Below are 22542 nucleotides of genomic sequence, written 5' to 3' on the forward strand. Positions count from 1 at the left end.
TCTGAGGTAAGTTTGGCAAAGACTGAACACCTCCTTCCAGCAACAGTGGGATTTATAGGTCATGGACCAGAAGAGGCAGAGTTAGTTGCCCTCACTGGGTGTCTTCTCTGTGCTGTGGAGGGAGCAAGAGAGGAGAAGGTTAGCGTCGGCGCCCCCTCTCAACCCAGAGCAGTAGTATATCTATCTATCTATCTATCTATCTATCTATCTATCTATCTATCTATCTATCTATCTATCTATCTATCTATCTATCTATCTATCTATCTATCTATCTATCTATCTATCTATCTATCTATCTATCTATCTATCTATAAGTCAGATGAGCCTGGAGAGTGGTCCACAGATACGCATGCATGACAGTACATTGCCTTTCCATCAGGGTGTGTTGCTGCTCTTACTTTTACTCACATAATCAAGGTGGATGAATGATACTATACACATCTTATTCTTCCTTATGTTTATTTTTTTAATCATTTCAGTGGGGCCAAATCCAGCAAAGCAGAAACCTGTAGAGATATGTATAAAATTAAACCAGCATGGTCAGATTAGTCACTCGATTTAACGTGAAAGAATAAGGAGACAAAGCAAGGGAAGTTATGGCAACACAGGTTATCTCAAAGGGAGATGCTGCAAACTCAACGCAGAAAGAATAGCAGAATGAACTGAACACGAATTAATAATAATTAATTTTTTTTGCATTTATATAGCACTTTTCTCACTACTCAAAGCACTTAGCAATTGCAGGTTAAGGGCCTTGCTCAAGGGCCCAACAGAGCAGAGTCTCTTTTGGCATTTTACGGGATTCGAACCAGCAACCTTCCGATTACCAGTGCAAATCCCTAGCCTCAAAGCCACCACTAGGACACCAATTAGTCTGTATGCAGAAGTGTTTCTATCTGCTTATGTACTGATTTATTTTTAAGACGTTTTTTTAAATCCTTGTCACATCTATGGGTAGCTGAGTCAATAATAACAAGAGTTTCTATAATACAGAAACCAACCCTAGACATGTGATAGTCTATTTTAATCTGGAGGCATATTCTTTTTGAGTTACCATATTGTTACCAATATTACAGTTGTTAAGGACAGAAGGGGAATGGGGATGACATAGAACCAGATGGTGCCCACCATATGCCACATAAAGAATGAGATACGGGAGAGCACCTAAACATCCCAAAAGCTATCCTTGGCACCTAACCTTCTAATCTCAACACAGGTCAGGGATGCAGATGTGATGTGACCTCAAGATTTTGTAAGCCTATTTCTGAACCCAGATGGGACATTAGGGGTAGCCAAAATGTACCTTATTATAATTCCATGCCAGAGCACAATACCTCTGATATTAGAAGGTCAGCTATAGTCCATTTTCTGTGGCTTAGAGGAAAAAGGATCAAAACAGAAAGAAAGAAAATGAGAGACTAAAAATGGAAGCTGCCAAGATAACATGATTTGCGTAATCTGGAGATACAAATGTGGGAAATCCACCCCATTTGATAGGCAAGGTTGTCACTGCCTGTGTCTAGTGCACCTGCAGGGTCTCAATTATTTCCTGCTTTCTTCATTTTACTTCTTGACTCATCCCTATCTTGTTAGTTTGACTAAATGAATCCTTACAAGTTTCATACTGAGTGACAAAGTGGTAGCGCTGTTGCCTTGTGGTAAGGAGACTGGGGTACACGTCCTGTGTGTTCACTGCATGGAGTTTGCATGTTCCCCCTGTGTCTGTGTGGCTTTCCTCTGGGTACTCCAGTTTCCTTCCAGAGTTAAAGACATGCAGGTAAGGTGAACTGGTTATGCTAAATTGGGTGGGTGGGTGTGTTCACCCTGTGATGGACCTGTGCCCTGTCCAGGAATTGTTTCTGCCTTATGCACAATGCTTGTTAGAATGGATTCCAGCTGCCTTATGACCCTTCTTTGAATAAGTTGGTTAAGCAAATGAATGAATGAAGAAAATGAATTGGCTTTGATCTAAAAAGTACAAAAATGGTACCATTCAAAAACAGACTACAGGGAGGGCTACAAAAATGAGTTTAAAAAAAGTACAAGTAAAAACAATAAACAAAATACAGTATCCTATTGCAATTCTTGATCAAAATAAATAGACCCTGAATTACTGCCTGTCTGGTGAGATGTTATGCCCATTAACCCACCAAAGTACCACTGTAAAGTATTCACTTTACTTCCCATCTTTCTCTTTCTCCTTTTCTCTCCAGACCTTGGCCTTTCTTCATCTTCTCATTTATGTGCCCTATTCTCTTATTCTGCTCATACATTTCCCAAGATGGAACAAGTGCCTTTGAGCATCCAGGAAAGTTTTGGCACCTCTTGGCCTCACTCTCTTTACAAGAAGATCAGTCGTGCCACTCCACAAGCTGGATCACCTGCCCTCCAGGATCACGGGTAAGCTTGTCTGATTTTACTAGGTTATATCTTTCATCTCACATGTAAAAACCTCCATACACACACATATCTGCAATGATGTCGCTATGGGGTAATTCAACAGGTAAGTGGGCTCTGTAATGGAGTGTTGTCGTGTCCAAGGCTATGTCCTGCAATGTGCCCTCTGCTGCAAGGATACACTCTGAAATGGCCTTGAACAGGATTAAGTGAGTTTCAGAATGTTATGTTAAGTCTTTTTAAATTATACATTGGGTGTACTTAAATTTTGTTGGAATGGTGTGGTGGTACCCGAGTTAGCACTGCTACCTGGAAACTTCCATCAAAGTCGGTAGAGCCTGTGCATTTTCCCCATGTCTGGATTGGTTCTTCACTATACTATAATCTTCATCTAACATGCATTACTAAGACATGTGCCTTAGATTACTAAGCAACTCTAAATTGGGAATGTGTGTCTATATGTAGCCTGTAATGGACCTTCAGGGTTGGTTCCTGCCTTGAAGTTTGGAATACATTTTAGCACAGCTGTGAAAGAACTCACAACATAATTCTATTTATGATCAATTACCTTAAAATATATTTCAATGAAGTTCAAATCCAAAGCCTCTTCTCTCTGACAGATTCAAAAATGGATGAATAGATGGGACATAAAAACGATGGATAGATAATATATCACTCCTGTAATAACTTTGTAATGTTTGTTTGCTTAATGCGCCATCTTTTATATTTATATGTGTTTTTAATGATGTATTATACCTTTCTTAGCACAGCACTTAAAAAGTGATTAACATGGTAACAAAATTTTTGCTTTTCAGATTTTTGATCTTAATATTTTGTATGGATCTTTAGACGTAGTGCAATAAATCCCCTGAATGGTTTTAAAATTAAAAATAAATCTTACCTTACATTATTCTGAATGAATTTATTTATTTATTTATTTTTATTGATGTTGCGGGAATTTAGAATAGTTAGTTTTGTACTTATATTCTAAATTCAGTCTTTGAATCAGACTTGAAATTTAATTGTGTCGCATTCATTGTGACTTCAAACAGATTACGGAATATGCACCGAGTGGTTGTACGCATGCGTGGGTGTTTTACTTCTAAAGCTAAATGCATCTGACACAAAACACGCGCTCTGGAAGTAATCGGTTGGGTTTTATGTTGAATGTTAATAGGTGTGCAGCAGCTCGGGTGCAGCTGTGATGACATCCTGATTAACAATGCATTACGTGAACTAATGCTGATAATTCTTTCCATTTTATGCTAATTTTCGAGCAGATTTCGTTCTGCCATTATCTCTGAGGGAGGTGATGATAAATCATATACGGATTGTGGACTGTTAAAATAAACAAACAAAAACAAAACATACAGTACAGCATTTGCATCCCAGCGGGAGCATAAAACAATAATGATGAAACCCTGAGCCGAAAGCGCCCCTCTGATAACAGGCACATATGCGCTATGCATCCCATCTAAAAAGGGGGAAAAGGTAGAAAGAGAAACATCGATCTTATAAATATCCATTAGGTCTTTTCCATGCAGATAACACTCGCTAGTACATCGAACTTAGTCACATTTACGGTACTTATTTTAAGTGTTGAGATTAAATTTGACTTACTTCTACCGGAAAAGGAAACAGAATTTTACTACTGAAGTAGATTTACTGTTTTTTTTTTTTTTAACGTACGGATTTAAACTTCAAGAGGTTTGTGATTAGATTAGAGGACTTGTAGGTTCTTTGTAGTAAATAATTTTCAAACTTCCTCTGTTTGTGTTGGTTTTGTGCTGTTCTAATTCGTTCTGCCATGTTAATTGCATTTACCTTTACACGTAAAGGTTGGGTTCCGACCTTTTTGATAGCGCTCACTGTTACATTCACATTTAATCAGTCATCGGATGAAAAAAATGCACTCCCTTTTTTCCATTTTAAAATTAATTTCTGTCGCGTTCTTTATTAATGAACATCAATCCCTTGTGAAATCAGTGAACAGATCATTAGACTCACGTCATTAAATTGCATACAATGTGCAAGGGTAGCGCTGTTGCCTCGTAGTTGCGAGTCCCTGGTCCTCCTTGCGTTGGAGTTTGCATGTTCTCTCCGTGTCTAAGTGGGTTTCCGCTAAGTGCTCCGGTTTCCTCCCACAGCAAAAAGACGTAAAGGTTAGGTGGACTGGTATCACTAAATTGTCCCTGGGTGTGAGGGTGTTAATTCGCGATTGACTGGCACCGTATCCATGGATTGATCCTGCCTTGCACCCTATGCTTGCTGGGATATGCTCCAGTCCACCACGACCCTGCTCAGGATTAAGCGATCTGGTATAAAAATAGATTTCAGTGTAATCAAAACAAAGTATTTGTGTGAAGAATGATCGAATGGTGTTCACCAAAGAAACGCCAAATTGTCGGGGAGTGAAGGCAAAAATTAGTCCTGGACGGGACGCCAGCCCATCACCATACGCATGCGCACAGGCATATCCTCGATTATCCAATATATAATAGTTATGTACATTCTGTAAGGAAACTGGGCGAACGTATACAGTTTACAGTAAGCCAGCCGATTCTTTAAGTGAGACCCAAGTGCTGTGAATCAGTCCATTTATTTATAACAATCCAATGTTCTGAATATTAATAACATAATTCACTTACTGTACTTTTGGAAACGTTATTAACATTATATCCAGATCTACCCCTAAGATTACCAGCTCTCTCTTCACAGGGATATTGGTTGAATGCTTTTTTTTCGCTGAACAATTTATAGAGTACCCGAGTTGTTATTCCACACTGACAGGCATACACGTTATACAGTCACCAACAGTTTGCTTCTTTGACATAAGCACCTGACACCACCTAATGAAATATCGGTCAATTTAATTGACTTTATTTTATACGTTTGCAGTTTACTCCAGGGTCTCTAACTCAGTATATATAGAAACTGAAAATTCTGAAAGGATCACAATGATTTATGATCAAGGAGGTCGGCAGAAACAGTAGAGAACGAGCGCCTCGACTGCGAGTCCTTATACTACATCAATCATTTTTAACCAGATTATCTAGTTCAGAGTCGCAGAGAGCCGATGCCTGTTAGTAAAATATCTGATAAATTCAGTTAATTTCGGAAGTTAAAAAACCCTGAGTCGTATAAGTATGCAACGACGTTTCTCTGTGATGCAGTGAGATAAACGCTGTTTGAAATCGATTCTGTTACATTTTCATTTTGGATACGGATTAGACCCCTGTGTTTAAGAGATATATTTTCAGACCGGAATCCGGCTACAATGTAATATGCCAATGGTCACAATAAAGTGGTAATTAAAAAAAAAACGGCTACTTTTTTTCTACAAATCTTTAAACAAATCACTTTTTAATATTTCCTCATAATTGACAAGCGACCCCCTTTCCCCCGTCGCTTCCCTTCCCTCTGTATTGATTTTGTCGCACCGCCCCCTTCTAGTCGTGCAGCTCACCCCCTGCCCTCAAATTCAATGCCTAATCCCTGACCACGCCCCCTCGACCCCCCAGCGTGCGCAGGGCTGAATGATTTAACTGAAGGCTCGGGTTCAAGGCGATCAGAAATTATTCAGCTGAGGATAAGTAAAGTTGTGGGTGAGGACGCTAAGTTTTATTGAAAGGATATCTACAGCTAAGCTGATAAGTGCGTGAGAAAGCAGCAGTGGCAAGCTCTAGTAAACTGGACGCGGGGTAAAAAAATAACAAACTGAAGACTCGGCACTTGTTTTAAAACAAGAGGGCACTCGGATCGCGGCGTGTGGTGTCTGAAGGCCTCGGCCGTGTCCAGGGTATGTGAGGGACCCGGCGTGGCAGGAATTGTTGAACACCTGTTGGAGCCGCTTCCAACCACCGGCAGCAAGGCGTTCGCTTGTATTTAAAACACATTGCGCCATACGCACAACAGAGTCATCGTCGCCTCTTTCCGCTAGAACTGAAAGGATTGTCATTGAACTCTATAGACGCTGCCATTTGAAATAAACCTTAAAGAAGGACAATGCTCCGAAAACAGCGGACCCTCGCCGTGTGGATGAAACAATGGAAAGGTACCGTAACGATTTTATTAAGCACACAGCCGTGCTCCGCAAATGTCTTAAGAGTGGAAGGTGTGTAGCTTAAATTGTACAGAACCGCAGTGAAGCGCCGCTTTTTTGATCTCATATCAACAGATCACTTCTTAATGATGCACGTTACAGTTCCGTCGTTTTCCCTTTTCTTTTAGCCGAGGGGTCGGTGTAAGGGTAGATTGCAAATGCTACAGAATGTGTGATGTTGTGATTCATGACACAAATTACTTAAACGGTCTTGTCCCCTTTTATCCAACTATAAAATGCACATTTACTACTTTGCTCATTATTAAGAATACAAAGCGCGTTATTTTAAACGACAGCGAATATTCACATGTAGTCGGTATAGCAGTGCATTGCCACCTAGTGGAGAAGAAAAGTATTAATTTTATTACATGCTCTTCCAACGCATGCCACTAATCCATGTAGTTAATAACCATCTGATAACATTAACACGCTGGAGTAAAGAGCTAACTAATTTGTTATTGAACACTGTGGGGCATTATGGCAATTAGCATTTATGCTAAAACAAGTACTACTATATTGCCAGTTTTTTCGCTCATATTTTGAATTTTGTAACCTCTCCCAGCAACATTAAGTGGGGGTACCAGTCCTATCTACCATACTAATGTGCGTGTGGAGTGTTATCGTGTTAGACAATACAAAAGTAGGAAATTCATGACTGTCCGTCTTTAGTGTGTCTTCGTGTTTTTGATCTAAGTGAACCCACATCCACACCGGGAGAGCATGCAAACTCCATAAAGAGCAGTGACCTGACACATGCTGAAATAGCCAACAACCAGACAGGTCTTTATTATGCCTTGAGCCTAGATATATGTAATTTGTATTTGGAGTACATGGTCCACATACATTTATGTTGTGTCATCATCGTGGCATTTTCTAAAGGACTCCTCTGCTGTACTTTCTTTTGTAGAACAGTCTTTCTTTGTTTATACTGTATTTGTCAGTCACCATTAACCAAGATGTTTACATGATCACTGTACCTTGCTAATGTTTACATACATTTATTACAGTTGTAACACAGGAGGGATAAATTACTTGCTCAGGGTCACACAGAGAGTCCTTTTTTATTTTAATGCTGCCGACAGCACTATGTGTTACTAGGAAAATAATTCCTTTATTTCAGTATAATTTAGATATTGTACAGAGCTTGAGTCGAATTCTGTCATGTACAGAACTATTTAAAAAAGTTTCTGGTCTCTTTGGGTGAATAATGGAAGAACAGACATGCTAAGAATAGTAATAAATCAGGCAGAGTATAAAGGCAGGAGTTGCGTTTGGTGAGTAAACTTTCAGAGTCCGATACAAACTACACTGATTGCCCAACTTTCATTTGCCGTACAGTATAATCTCAGCATCCCCGGGTACATATTTATTTAATAAACACATTCCATGATGTTCCATTTTTGTCTGTCTTGATTTATTTGGCACAGAGCAGGAATTTAGAGTATGTACAGTATGAGTAACTCCCCAAGCACACCGGATGTTAAGGATGTTTAGTAATAAGCTTGGCTTAAAACTATGAACTTTTTTTTTTTTTTGGTTAAATTGGATCATAGTAAAATACTTTAATAAAAAAAAAAATCAAACAAATCTTCTAATAGATGTAAAATACTAGAGTGGCTAAGGATTGTCTCCAGTTTTCATATAACTAAATTTGAAGACAATTTGCAAAAGGAATTTAATACAGTGGGATTTACAGTTTTATAGGGTTATAGTAATTTGTAGGCCGTGTTTTATAATGAATTTCAAGAAACTTTATCTAGTGTCTACTCCAAAAATGCCTGAGTTTTGGAAAGCCATACTTATTTACTTTGTTGGCTGTTTTACATTGCACTATTACAGGACTCTTCAGACACATGACAGGAGTTTTGGTGGAAGGCAAGTTTATAATTACAAATAAAATTGTACAGTAATTTTAAGACTCTGGGCAGGATAAATTCAAATACTGACATTGTAGATTTGCCCTACTGATGTTTTCAGGAGTCTTGAATCCTGAAAGTGTCAGACAGTAATGTGCTTTTCCCCATTTGATTCTACATTTGTGAATCCCATTTTGAATAGTCCCGCTTAGCCGTTTTTTTTTTTTCCTTTTCATTTAATAATGCACTTGTTTATACTTTTTTAATCCAAGAAGTTTTCCTGTCTTTGTCATCAGACAGTCTGGTAGAAGGTAGCAGTCACTTTTAAGTCTACAGTCTGGCTTAAATGCTTTGTAAAACAAAGCAGGGGAGCGCTTTTAGTGTCTGGCTTTCAAGGGGATGTTTGTGACTTTGATCCCTAGCAACATAAGTACCCATTTTTCTCAGGTGTGGAGACTGGGAGCATTACTTTCATCAGTTGAACATTTTCACTGAAGGCTGGCACCACAATATTTGGCTCACATACTCCCCAAAACCCTAGAGGCTTTAAAGCGGAGACTGTCTGCGTCCCAAGAGATCTGCATTTCAATAGCACCAGCTTTCCTGCAGCTGCTTGCTTTTTGTGGCCCAAGCAGTTCAGTGGGGCCAGGGAAACATGAATGGGATCTTAATTTATATCAAACACATCAGGGCCTCAAGGAGTCTTCTCATCCTTGCAGTTCCACATGGCACATATGAATCTTTAGCCTGGGACGAGGCTCAGTTGAGCTTTAACTTTCTTTGTTCATGTTATCAAAAGACATACAAGTTAGTTTAATTTGCAGTTCTCAGTTGGCACATTGTGAATGAGTGTGCCCATCCATAGTTAGTTTTTGCCTTGTGCCCAGTGTTGCTAGGAAAGGCTCTGGCACTCTTCAGGCATAAATGGGTTTGGCAGGTTCCAATGACGAATGGATGGATGATTGTGCTTTTTATCTTTTGTTTTTGTCAGTAGCTGACAGTCCATATATAGTGTGTTTTATTGAAATTTTATTATTTTGTTGATATATTCTTGTTTATTTACCTGTTCGTAGTAACTCTTCATCTTGCAAAATGTGTATCATTTATTCCCAGCAGTAGTAAGTTAGGATTACTCCTTAAAAAAAATGTTAGTTATAGTTCCTTTCTGGGGTCTCCACTCCCATATTCACTGACTAAGAATAGAAAGAATTTGATTTCAAATAGTTGCGTTCAATCATGCAGGATAGATGCTCATTTGTTGCTGATGATTCACCGTAACAGTTCTGCTGACAACTTCAGACAATACTTATTGGTTTGGTGGGTGTCGGAACTGGAGGTATGAGAGAACCCATTTCAGATGGTGGGAACCATTCCCTTGACTCTTTAGGTGCTAATAGGGCCATTCTGTGTCTTGCTGCACTGGTTCCCACCTGCAGGATTGCCCTTTGTCCCACAAGTAATAGTGGAAAAGTTTCCAGATGTGTAAATGGAGATGTAAACACAAAGCCAGCCCACAATTCTTTTTAAATGGTGTATTCAATTTATAATGGGATCGTTGGAGTAATGGCTTTCGGGTTGTTTCTAGTACTTTTTCTTTGGATCGCTTTTTAAGTTGCTTTTGAAATGTTATGTGGGTTTTAACTGTAGTCTCGCACTGCTGTATAAAAGTGTAAGACTGTACTTGCATCCTGCACAGTGGGCAGTGTTCAACTCTTTAAAGTCCTTTGTCTAGAGTTTCAGTGTGTATAGTTTGCGTTTTCATCCAAGTTTTGTGTGTTGTGTTCCTTCTCAAGCTCCTTAAAACAGACTCTTTGGGATTTCTAATGCTCATTTAAGAGTGTCCTATGGTAAAATTTGTTAATATCCTAAACAGGTTACTGCTGGGATGGGCTCCAGTGCTAGTTTGGTAAATTTTGATATTTAATTGGCAAAATGTTCCCCTGCTAGCCAACTTGAGGACTTGGTTGAGCAGAACCTCCTACGGCAGCATTGTTTCCCCTGCTCTGTATACAGTATGTAATTATATGGTTTTTCAGCATGCTTTAGGTTACCATAATATTTATTTATGTTAAGCACATGCCTGTTTCACACCCTAGCCAAATTTTACCCATGCATGTTGGATCAAATGAATCACCTGAATGTGGTATATAATAGGTTTATATTATCCTCGCTTTTGCCTGATATTCTTTAGTTTTAATAAGAGCACTTTGTAGAATCCAAATTTTAGTCTTTTGTGCTAGCTTTCACATACCCATACATTCTTAACGTGTGTTGTTAATTCTGCAGAGAGAACTATAACCACTAATCATATCCTGGAAGCCAGCTAACTGCTCATTTCTGACTCATTGCCATACAGGGTGCCATCTTAACAATTTGTTTGCTGTTTCAAACGTAACTCCATTTACGTTTAAGAACTTAGCCTCAAAGCATTTTTTGCAGAGTATGACCTTATGTAGTTCTCTGTAAGGTGAGACCAGTTTATATCTGCCTGCAACATATACCTCTCTCCATTCCACTGCTAAAGGAAAGTAATTGTGGTGTCCTCTTATTTTGCTTTGGCTGAGAAAGGCGCTCTATACAAAGAGGCTAGTTTAAAGTTTTGATTGTGTACCTGCTGGGTACCAGACTTGTAAACCTTTTTAACTGTTGTTGCTCTTCCTCACTCACTTGTCTAAACTCTTTGGTTTTCTAGCATGGGAAAGTTCAGTATGTAATGGTTACATGCAGCCATTTATGATTGAACTATCTTGTTCACTTTTTGACACCTTCTGCCTCAGTGGTATGTGCACGAAGGGACTGATTATCTGATGGTCAGAGGTTCAAAAAAAGGCATCTGTCAGATTACCTCATAATTTCCTTGATGGTTACCCATTGGTAAAAGTATTTCAGGTATTGATGCTATCAAACCTAGAGGAATGTGCAGTACAGCACTTAGGAATGCATAGTTCATCTGGAGAAACAATCGGGCTGCCACTCCCCATCGCACTGAGTCTAGCATGAATGGAGCAGCTCCTGTGTCGGTCCAAAGAGGATGTTTCAGAGGAAATTCCAATACTGTGTTTCATATTTCTGATCTTTAACTGGTACAGAAAAGAATGTCACACACACATACATACATACATATATACAGTATGTATATTTGTGTGTGTATATATAATATATATGAATGTGTGTGTGTGTGTGTGTGTGTGTGTATATAATCTATCTGTCAAATAATATATGTGGGTGATGACCTGAACCAAGCACCATTGGTGTTAAGTAGGTGTGTGTTTGAAAATGGGCTCTGTGATAGTCTGTTGCCTCACCCAGCAGGCGTTCATACTTTCTGCTAAGTGCTGGGGAGAATAACTGTCAATTCCCTGTGACTTTAAACTGGGGTTGTTTTATTTTTTATTTTTTTTATATAAATGTATGATGGGATATAGTGGTAGAGCCATTCACTAAGTTAAGGGTTGGATTTGCTGTTTTGAGCAGTGATGTGTAATGATAGAATACTAATCATAGAGACTGTAGCTTTCTTGGTACAAAAACGTTTAAAGAGGCAGGGCTGCTTGTCTCCCCAAACCCACAAGGGAGCTGTCCCACTTAGCACAAGAGTATAGGTTTTGGTCCATACATACGGTATGTTAATTATCATCTGGCTTCATCAATTTAATGCTTTTTGGGTTATTCTTGTTGTTGTTATGTATGTTTTTCCAAGATTGTAGACTAACTCTTGGCTAATTTGGTTCACCCTTTATTGTTTAAGAGGCAAGACAAAACTGACTTTGTAAACAATAGTGGCGGCTAGTGTGGAGAAACCCTGGCATCTGCAGTTCTTTGCTCTTTCCAATAGTCTAAGTCATATAAACGGGCACATTCAACGTGTCTACCTTACTAGTGGCTTTACTAGGCTATCTGACTGCAGTGGGCATTTGGACATGTAGGAAGGACACCTAAATGCTAAACTTTTTTTTTTTTTTTTTTTCTTACTCATTGGCTATGCAGATGGCCATTCTGGGTTGAACTATTCGCCTATAGCTATACACCCCTGCTTCACAGAGCAGAGAATCCGACACAGTCTATAAAAGCTTCGAGTTCAGCTAAAGGCATGTACCTATGATCACTTTGTCTAAGTCAGCTATGAAATTGTCATCCTTTTTAGGGTTGTTATTTTCATATCATTCTCAAACTCTCTAAATTTAGTTGTGTACTATTTAAATATTTTATATATAATGTCCTTTAACAGGGACATCATTTATGTGCTAAATGAATTGGCAAAAGAGAGCATTTCTTTTGGGAACCATATGGAGTTAGGATGTTTTGTATGTCTAAAATTTGTGTATACTGCATAGGTAAAGACTTGTTTTGAGCAGATTGGATTTTCAGGTTATTGGTGCCCTTAGTATCAGTTTCTCAGGTTCTCTGTCAGTCTGAATGGCTTGACTGGCTCTTCTCGTTCTGGCTGATCAGTGGTCCTGATCTTTTTTGTGGTCTTCATGCTGAGCTGGAATGCTATGGCGATTCCTAAAGATAAGTCCTGTTGTCTCACTGGATCGACGTGATACAAAGTATGTAGCCACTGATAGCTGTTTGAGAAGGAGGAGGCGTGTTCCCTTCAGGCTAAAGTTTTAATTGAAACCTTGTTGCAATGCACACATTGCTGGCAGTTTCTTCTTGTCACCAGTGAGTGCACGTCTACATTGTTCTTGTTACTGTTACCTTACTGAGAATTTTTTTTTTTTTCTCTCATTCATAGAATCTCAACGACCAAAGAATACAGTTGTTCTAACCAAAATGAACCTCTACCGGAACTTTGGAACACTTGCCGAATCCTGGGAGAAGGAATATCACTCCATGCAGCAGGGAAGCATGAGCAGCAAAAGTGGGGGACGACTTAAAAGCCGGACTGGTCCAACCCTTTTAAAGTCCGAATCTGAAGACTCAGGGGTTGAAATGGCAAGCGGTGACCATTCTCCTTCCACCCCTCCAGAGTCTGAGCACAGTTTCTTTATGGTGGACCGTGATGGTTTACACGTTCCTAACTTGCTGGATGTTAGGTTAGAAGAAGAAAAGGGGCGCAAACGAAGCAACACCGAGATCTACAGGACCACTGGGGCAGATGAGCCTTTTTTTGTACCCTGGTCGTCAAGCAAGCCACTAGAACAGCGACTGTTTCGAAATGGCTCAAAAAAAGCAAGGGAGACTGAGGTTAGTTTGTGCCGCTCCCTGCAACAGAATGGACAAGAGTTGGAGCATACAGCTATGGAGACAGTCCAGCTGGCGACATCGGCAGTGGAGGAAAACGCAGCCTCAAAGCAATCAGGAAAACGATCCACTGTGCAGAATTCCCAGAGCTGGGATTCCCTGGATGAGTTTCTAGAGGCTTGTTGGAGTGGGGATGTGGTAAGTGATCAGAGATCTTCTGAAATCGTGAATGTAGGCATCAGTGTGTAATGTAATGGATACAGTCAAGTATCCTTATGGCTGTTTTGTACGAAGGCACAAGTAAAATGTGAGCTGGATAGGAGTACAGCTGCACTTTTGTTAATGATGTTGTTAAACCAAAATAGTGTGTGTGTGCATATTATAGAAGAATATTGAGCTATCGTGAACATGGGCATTTGCTACAAACTATATTTAAAGTAGTTGTTAAAAATTTCAGGAAAGCCAAGTGCTATCTTTTCTTTCTTCCTCACGATCAATGGCTTTTCTGGTTCTGCAGTAATGAATTTACCCCAACTTTTACTTATGCTTCAGAAATCTTATGTGGAGCTTGTATGTCAAATCTGTGTCATTTGTGGATATGTGACCGCATACTCCATGAGTTCCAGTATTCTCAGTTTGCGCATCTTTTAGCAGTGTTTTGAAAGGTCTATTATGGGGAGGGTTTTTTTTTTTTTTTTTTTATATATAATGAATGCAGAACAGTGTCTGAACATGTAATTTGAGATTTTTAATTATTGTGTCATCATTGGCCCAGTAGGGGCTAATCTGTCCTGGGAGACTAATATACCCCATCCATAGACCATTTCTGATGTTACCCAGATAATGCTGGAATAGTCACAAACAATATAACTACTGAATGAGAACAGCTTGTTCAGAAAATACTATTCACATTCAATTATTTCCTCCATCTGCAGTAGAGTACTAAAAGGAAGTTAAACTGAGGGAAATTCAGTTTTTGCTTGGTAATTTATTTTTAGCACTGTCAGTTTTGAAAAGCTGATGGTAACTACAAAAATGTTTCTCTTGGTTTTGCCAACGGGGATTCTTTACTTGCCTTCTATGAGCCCCCAACTGCAACCACCTTGTGGGAGACCAGGAACTGCAATGAATTGTTTTTCAGGTTAATGTATAATGCCATTCCGATTGTACAGAAGTTAGTCAAGGTCCATCTATGTTCTAGCTTTGTCTCTATTTTTAGATTAGTTTTTTTGCTTAAATACAGAAGTCTTTGTTCTGTATTGTGGCATTTTTATGGATTAGGTTCTTTCTATGATATACTTTTACATTATTTCAGAATTTAATGGAGATTGCCCTCCACCTCTTCCTTATCTTTAATTGTTTATTACAAGTTGTTGCAGGTGTTCTGGGCAGGACTGTTCAAATAGAATGCCATTCTGGAGTTTGTTGGCTGTTGGCCAAGGGTGGTTTGGTAGGATTTTTTTTTTTTTTTTTTTGGGTTAGAGGGAGAGGGGGGCAGGGGGGATATGATGTTGCTTTGTTGCTTGTTCAATTAGGATGTAGCTATTTTGCATATGGTGTCGTCCATGGTTTGGGTGACGTGGTGCTGGCATGTCTCTCTCTTGAAAAGCGTGTTCCTTTAGGTTGAAAGAAATTTGAGAGGCAACTTGGCAGATAAGGAGTTTGGATAAGTGTGCAATATTTTGTTTTTGGGTCTTGATGGTAATCTTGATCAATCATAGACATAGTGGAATTTTGATTTTATGATTGTGTCAGGATAAGCAGCCATCAAGATTGGCATAGTTCACTTTGCATGTGTGTGAGAGAGTTGTTTCAAAATATTACATTTCCTTTTTTTTTTTTTTTTTTCTTAATGTAAAATGCCTTTTACGGTTCCCTTCTTAAACTCCTTCTTAAGTTCAAATCTTGCCAAAGGTTCACCGTGACTCTGAACTAGGTTACTGGTGTTTAAACTTTAAAATTGGCGTGCATGTAAAATGCTTTGAGTTTGTTGTCCTTGGTTAACAAAATAGAAAATTTATTTTCAAGGAGTAGACATTGAGTGTCCCCAAATAAAGTAAGTCAGATGTGTAAATAGAAAGTGCAGACAAAAAAACTGCATCAAGTGACAGAGTGGAGCTTGCAAAATGAAAATTGATGCTGGCTATTATCATTTCATAAAGAACATTTACATCTTGAGTATGGTCAATCTTTAACCTGATTTGAATGTATGGGTTCCTAACCTTACTTTCTTTTTATTTTTCAGGTTGATGCAGGACAAAAAGTGACTGTTCATCCTGGTGGTGGACTGGGTTACCTGGAACAGGTATGCCGAATGTTGGAGCATGTTGCACGTTTGCAACAGGAAAACCAGCTGCTGCAGAAAGAGAAAGAGGCTGCAGAGAGCAGGTTACGTGCTGGCAATGTAGAAGAGGTAGGTATCTGCAATAATGTCAAGAGATTTACCCCAGTAATGGAAAGTAAAGTTTTATACATGTTAACATGCTGTTTGAAATTGATTGGTTACCCAATGTTGCCAAAGTACAACCAATCAGAAATTTTATTTTGAAACATATGAGTAAAAGTCTTATTTTCCATAAGTTTCATGCTGCTAGGAATAAAAATGTTTAAAACTGCATCAAGTTTGAGTTTTGAAAATTTGGCCAAGTGTCAGTTTTAAGCAGGAGGCTGTAGTGTTTAATGAAAGGTTTGTTTAAAGTAATTCAAATATTACAGGGAGATGGCAGTATAGCATAGAATCAGTTGAGAAAAGGGGAAGTTCTTGCTTGTAAAATTTTAAAAGGGTAGTCATTGTTTTCTCATGAAATGTGGGTTTTTATTGTAGATCAAGCACAAATATTTACCACTATTCCCTTCATTGGATACATTATGTAGGGTAAAGGCTTTCACTTCTCGACTTTGTCTTGGTGTTATACATTCCAACCAAGCCTGCAAAGGCCAAGAATGAGCCTGACCTTATTCTTTGTCAGACTGTTTCAGTTAATTCCATAGCTCAGTCTGTGGATGTGCAAACACCGTGTGTCACTAAAACACAAATAAAATGTGTACAGGCTTGTTACTGAAGAATTTATTGGGGTGCAAAGATTTTTCATGCTTTGAGGACCCATATCTTCTAAAACAGAACAGTTGTGTATGTACAGTATAATATACATATTTATTTAGACAAACTATTGTATACAAGGTCTCTGATGCCTAGATGTGGGTAGGTCTCCCCAAACCCCCCTTCTCTGGACCTGTTTTTTCCAGTAGAATTGAGCCCAGGGCAGCAACAAATTTTGGATGGGCCACAATGGTGATTAATGACTTAATGATGAGCTTCAGGTCATTAGCTTGTCTGTCTATGTCCAGTAATGTGGGTTGTTTGAGTCTTCAAGCTCTCTTCTTTCCCTTCTGAACAGTGTTTGTGTGGGTCAGCAGAGGACTTTACCGATTCCAGTGTAAAACGACGGAGTCATGTGGACTTAGCAAGCCAGCTGCCAATGGAGGAACCTTTCCTGCCCACCCATTTCAGAAAGAGGTCATCTTCAGATACACGGGCATTCCTGAACTTTGGCAGATCACTTGGTATGAATATTTCTATTACTTTTCTTAAAAAAAACAAAAAAAAAAAAAAAAACCTGAGGTTCAGGTTTCAGAAAGAGGAATGTGTGTGAGTGCTGCTGCTTTCTGAAGTTACTGTATGCATTAGATACTTCATTGTGTGACAAAACAACCTTTTTGTAAGGTTGGTGGGTTGATCCAGGAAAAAAAAAAATTGGATTGCTTACATTTTAGCTTTTGGAAAGGAGAACTTTACTTTTGGGTGTTTGCCAACTCCTCCTGAAAGCCACCTACATTGAACTCCTAGCATACCAAGTAGGGTTAATTATTTGGATGTTTCGCCAGAGTATAGTCTCTTTATGTCTCCTACATTTTAACCTCTTAGTTGAAAGGAACAAGTAGTGGTACTAAACCTGATCAGCTTCAGCCAGGGGTGACATTTTTGACATGACTGATACCGTTTAGTACCAATCCCCACTTCACCAGGTTTGACCTGAATGAGAAGACTAGATTTTGGGGAAACTTGTTCTGTTGAGGAGTCAAGCAGATGCTACAGTTTAATATTTATAGATTAATAGGGCCATTGTTATCATTTCTACAGAGTTGTGGTAAAGTGAGTAAAGCAGCCCTTTGGCAGGTGTGTGTGTGTGTGTGTGTGTGTGTGTGTTTATTTATATATAAAAAAAAAAAAATTTTCATTGTGTACTCTGACGTGACACAGACATGTTTAGGATCCTAGATAATAAGTATTCTTTTATTCTAGATTAGGGAGGTGTCTTGGTCTAATAAAATAAGTTATGATATTCTTTTGGGGCGAAATGCTGCCACCTCTTGGATGCTGAAATTTTCTTTGGAAGTTTTGTAAGCCTTACAAATTTTACTTTTTATACTTTATTTACAGATGAAGTGTTACCTTCTCCTCACTTTATTAGCACTGGAAACCTCTTGGAGTCCTTATCAGAGCATCCTGATCATCATACACCTATTCAAAAGGTCTGAAATTATTTATTTTAATAATGACGTTTTATAGTTCCATGTAGGAAATTCTGGCCAGAGTGAAAATTTCTCTTAGCAAAGTTTGGTTAACTAGGTAACAACAATAGAAGGCTAGTTAGCTGGACTCTGTCTACAAGTATGCTGCCTTTCAAGTATAAAGCTGTAATGCACAATTTACTTAGTTGATGTTAGGTAAAGATGTACTTTTTTCTGTTTGTTAAAGGATATTGTAAAATTGGAGGGATATGAATTTAAAAGGGTGTGATGCTTTCAAAGCTGTACTAACTTTTTTCCTTTTTTTATTTTTTGTTTCCTTCTCAGATTGAGCACAAACACTGGGGGAAGGTGAGGGATTTGGTCAGTCGCTTTCGGAAAAAAGCGGAGAAGCCAGCAATGCTTAGGTAATGATCGGTTTGGTTTTGCTTGACAACTTGTGTAAGTAATGAAGAAATGTAAAAGCTAAATGTATAAAGTGGCCGCTTAGTCCAAATGCATCTTGAATATCAAGGTGCATAGCTAGCCTTAGTTCATTTCCATGAATGAATGTGTTTAAGAAAGAAAAGTAACAAAGTGAATTAAAAAGAACAAACATTCAAACGGTATATGCTACCTCACAGTAAGCTCTGACATATTCAAACAAATTTATAAGACTCCTCTAAGGACTAAACAGAACATAATTTTAAGAAAATGACCTCCTTTCACAATTATAGGTACAAATTGAATTTTTTTTTTTTTTTTTTTTAATTTCAAGGCATAGACTGGCATTTCTTTTGAAGAAAATGTTAGTGTGCTGCTGGTTTGTGAGCAGAGTTTGCACTGACCTTTTTTTTTTAATTATACTGTCTGTGTCGCAGATTGAGAGATAATTACAATTTGCACAGAGGCAGTGACGTCTTTTTGTTTACCACTTTGACTTCACTGCTCCACAGGATTAAACTTGTATACCCGCAGCTGTAAAACATACCATATGTGGCGAGTCTGGGACTGTTTTCCTCAGATGCAAGTATTTGTACTTTGGAAACTTTAGTGGTGCAGATGTATTTTTGTGTTTTTTTTTTTTTTTTTTTTTTTTTTTTTTATCTGTCTGGAAAAAGGTGCCAGTCCATTTATAAGACACAGTTGTACACACACCTATAGTAGTCCCAAAGATTTGTGAAGTTCATTGGTCCAGTGTGTATTTAGGTGGAAAAACTAAAGAACCTAGAGGAGAGAAAAGGTCTAGAAGACTTGCAAATTTCAACCAGACAGTGACTGTGTTGTGATCACACCCAGATCTCCCGGTTTCTTTATGTAATGTTTTAATATACAATCTGTTTAGTAAAGCATGATGTATGCTGTATTGTTCTTCATTGGTAATAGTATTTATTGTAGACCTTTAATTTCTTTTTCACAGACAATCAAGTGCGCCAGTTGACGACAACCAACCTAAGAAGTTTGCTCCAATATTCAAGAAGAGGGAGAAGAACTTATCTGTACGTTAAATTAAGAGAGTGCACTGAGGGGACCACAAAAAAAAAAAAAGGAGAGATGCCATCCTTGTATCTATTAGATTTGAAGGAAGCCACAACTTGGGATGGAGGGGTGACAAGTAGACGTGAAATATGTCTGGGACGCCACGTAAACAAAAGAGGAGCATACAGACACACGCATCTAATTTGGCATAGTGTTATTTTTCTTGCTCCTTGCATCTGAAGTGTGGAGAACCAATTTATTCGACATCATCAAAACCTGCAAGTTATTCTGTGCCTTCCCTCATTTTCTGCATTCTTTGTAATTACTACTTTACCCCCTGTTTTGACAGATGGAAATGGAACAGGCGTATCTACTGCAAGACTTTCTGAAAGACTTTTTAATCACTACCTAAAAATTCTACAAATATGTATATAACTGTGTTTTTTATTACAAGAGAGTGGCTTTTATGGGATAGATTAAACTTCCTGGTTCTGACAAACCTACCTCAAAGACCCCTGTGGCCACCTGTTTTTGCCAAGGGTAAATTAACCAAAGAAACTGGTGCTTATTTGGAAGAGGAGACCAAGAACCTGCTGTTTAATGTTTAAAGCTGCTATATGCCACTTTTTAAGTTTTGCTGCTATGGACCCACAACCTTTCGTAAAGCACAAAAAAGGCCACAGTGTTCTAGAAATACATTTGAGTGCACTTATCCTGAGAATGAGAAAGTAGAGAGGCTTAGTACATTAGTGTAGCGTGTTGTTTTTTTTCTCAGCCACGCCATTCAGGACTGTTGTGCCATTGTTATATGTCTAGTTTTATTATCAAGGACAGAAAATGCCTGTATAAAATTATCACATTCGTTGCTGCCTTGTAAAACATTGAATTCTTCTGGTTATTTGCTCATTTGTATCGGATGATGTTGGTAAGGCATTTCTAGGTCAAGGAACAAACACACTCTATTTCTTTTTGAATTGCGTAAATGAAGACAGTACTTCACAGCATTGAGTGCTTTGGGTTAGTGGCGTAGAAGAATCTACGGAAGCAAATATTTTTTTTAAAATGACATCTGTGTTTAGTGCCTGTCTCGGGGTATACCACACCCTTTGTAGTACATGCTACATTCTGTGCAGTGCTTGATTGAAAGAAAAGTGTGTGTCTTGCTTTTTACCTAAGTTGAGGGGGGGGGGATGGCAAATGAGAACTCTGATTCGTTTTTTTTAATTGTGTTGCACAGATGTATATATTTTTTTGACGCTATTGATCTCTATGTACAACCTGTTGATTTATTTATTCACACTTTGTTTCTACAGTTTTTTAATATTGATATTCTGTATTTAAATGTTTTTTAATTGTACATACTGAGAATTTCCCTACAAACTAGTGCTTATTAATAAAGAGATCACGTTTTCGTAATTATGCTGTTGTGACTTATTTTTAAGTTTTTGTTTTAAGATGTCTTTCTTTCTACCAATCTCCCCAAAAACGTGTTTGAATTTACTTAGATGACACCAGTAACTAGTTAGTACAGTATACCTGTATAAATGTAACAGAGCAATGAGGTACAGGAGAAGCTCATTCTCGTCGCTTATCTAGAATAACACTGTCCATCTGCTTAGCAATGTGGCTGCCCCTTTGGATTTGTTGTTCTATACTTTTACTATTGCCACTGGTTTTTGTTTTATGATGCCTTTTCACTGTCAAGCTTTAGGTGTTAGTGAAATGGGTAAACTATACCCTTTATCTGTTTCTTTTTATTATTATTGCCACGCTTCTTTTAACTTCACCTGTTTGTTGTCTCGTACAAACCTTGTAATCGATATTTAACCCACTTCCTGTTGTCCGAATGACTTGAAATTTTGCAAACTTACTCACTTCTGATGACAATACATGAATCAATACTCAGTTTCACTAATTGATCAATTAATCCATGTTAATTAAGAAATTTTCATATGAAGAATAGTTAGATTTCACCAATAGATGGTGCTAGTAATGGATAGAAATATCCGTGTTAAAATATTGATTACAAAATTTATACTAAAATAAACCCAATACTAAAGTTGAAAATAATGAATTTATTTTATTTGTGTGTGTGTGTGTATAAATATATATTTAATATAAAAAGTACATACATACATATATATACTGTATAAAAACCACACTTGTATTAAGTTAATTTTTGTAAAATAAAAGTGTGGGCGCTTTCTGAATCCTTTCATTGGAGCATCCACTATAATGCTGCAACTCCATTTCGTGGAGGAGTGTAATCTTTTTGAAATAAACAGACTGTGTTAATTTTGATAGGATAACAGTTTGGCCTAAAGTTCAAAGGTACAGGCACAGATTGCTCCAATAAAAACTTACAGGACCAGGTTTGTCTACCAGTTGTTGATCATTCAGATTGCATGTTTCTAGGAGGAAATGCCCCAATACAGTGAATTGCATAAGTAGTCAGACTTTCATCCATTTTTTAAAATTTTACTGAATAACCAATCATACTGAGGGTTTGTGTTAATGTTGTTTACATAAGCATCTAATCCCTATGATTTTTACTTTGTTGAGCCACCATTTGAAACAATAGCAGCTTTAGGTCTTTTTCATTAAGTATGTTTTAGATTGACAACCTGTCCGTAGCTATGCTTGGAACAATGGGCAAAAACATTTGGTTTATGTTGTTCAGATAAGTAGGATCATTATCCTACTTAAACAGATTTCCTTGCACTATTTGCTTGTATTCCAACCCCCAGTCACCTCTTCTTTCTCTTTTAAAAACATTCCCTGTCTCTGTTGATGAAAATCTGAGTCTCAGACTAATGCGTACAAATGATGAAGCATGGTGTCAGTGTTGTTATTATTATTATTACTATTTTGTGGAGAGGTGGACAGTGTTATATTTGTACCTCAAACTCCTCTTTTGAACTTTTGGCCATAAAACATTTTCCCACATTGATAAAAACGTAAGGAATTTGACATACGAGAAGAGATCGTTCAGTCCATCAAGCCTGTTTGTTT

General features: G+C 38.1%; 1 protein-coding gene across 1 annotated transcript; it reads left to right on the forward strand.

Annotated features, from left to right (window-relative positions):
- The first annotated feature begins 6028 nt into the window (after nt 1-6028).
- LOC114655320 (uncharacterized) lies at nt 6029-20946 on the forward strand. Its single transcript, XM_028806228.2, has 7 exons — nt 6029-6451; nt 13094-13740; nt 15788-15955; nt 16941-17106; nt 17984-18075; nt 18400-18479; nt 19472-20946. Exons 1-7 carry the CDS (start codon nt 6403-6405, stop codon nt 19557-19559), a joined length of 1290 nt encoding a protein of 429 aa, XP_028662061.2. The 5' UTR covers nt 6029-6402; the 3' UTR covers nt 19560-20946.
- Nucleotides 20947-22542: the final 1596 nt, after the last annotated feature.

The sequence above is a fragment of the Erpetoichthys calabaricus genome, chromosome 1 (assembly GCF_900747795.2).
Source record: "Erpetoichthys calabaricus chromosome 1, fErpCal1.3, whole genome shotgun sequence".
NCBI lineage: Eukaryota > Metazoa > Chordata > Cladistia > Polypteriformes > Polypteridae > Erpetoichthys > Erpetoichthys calabaricus.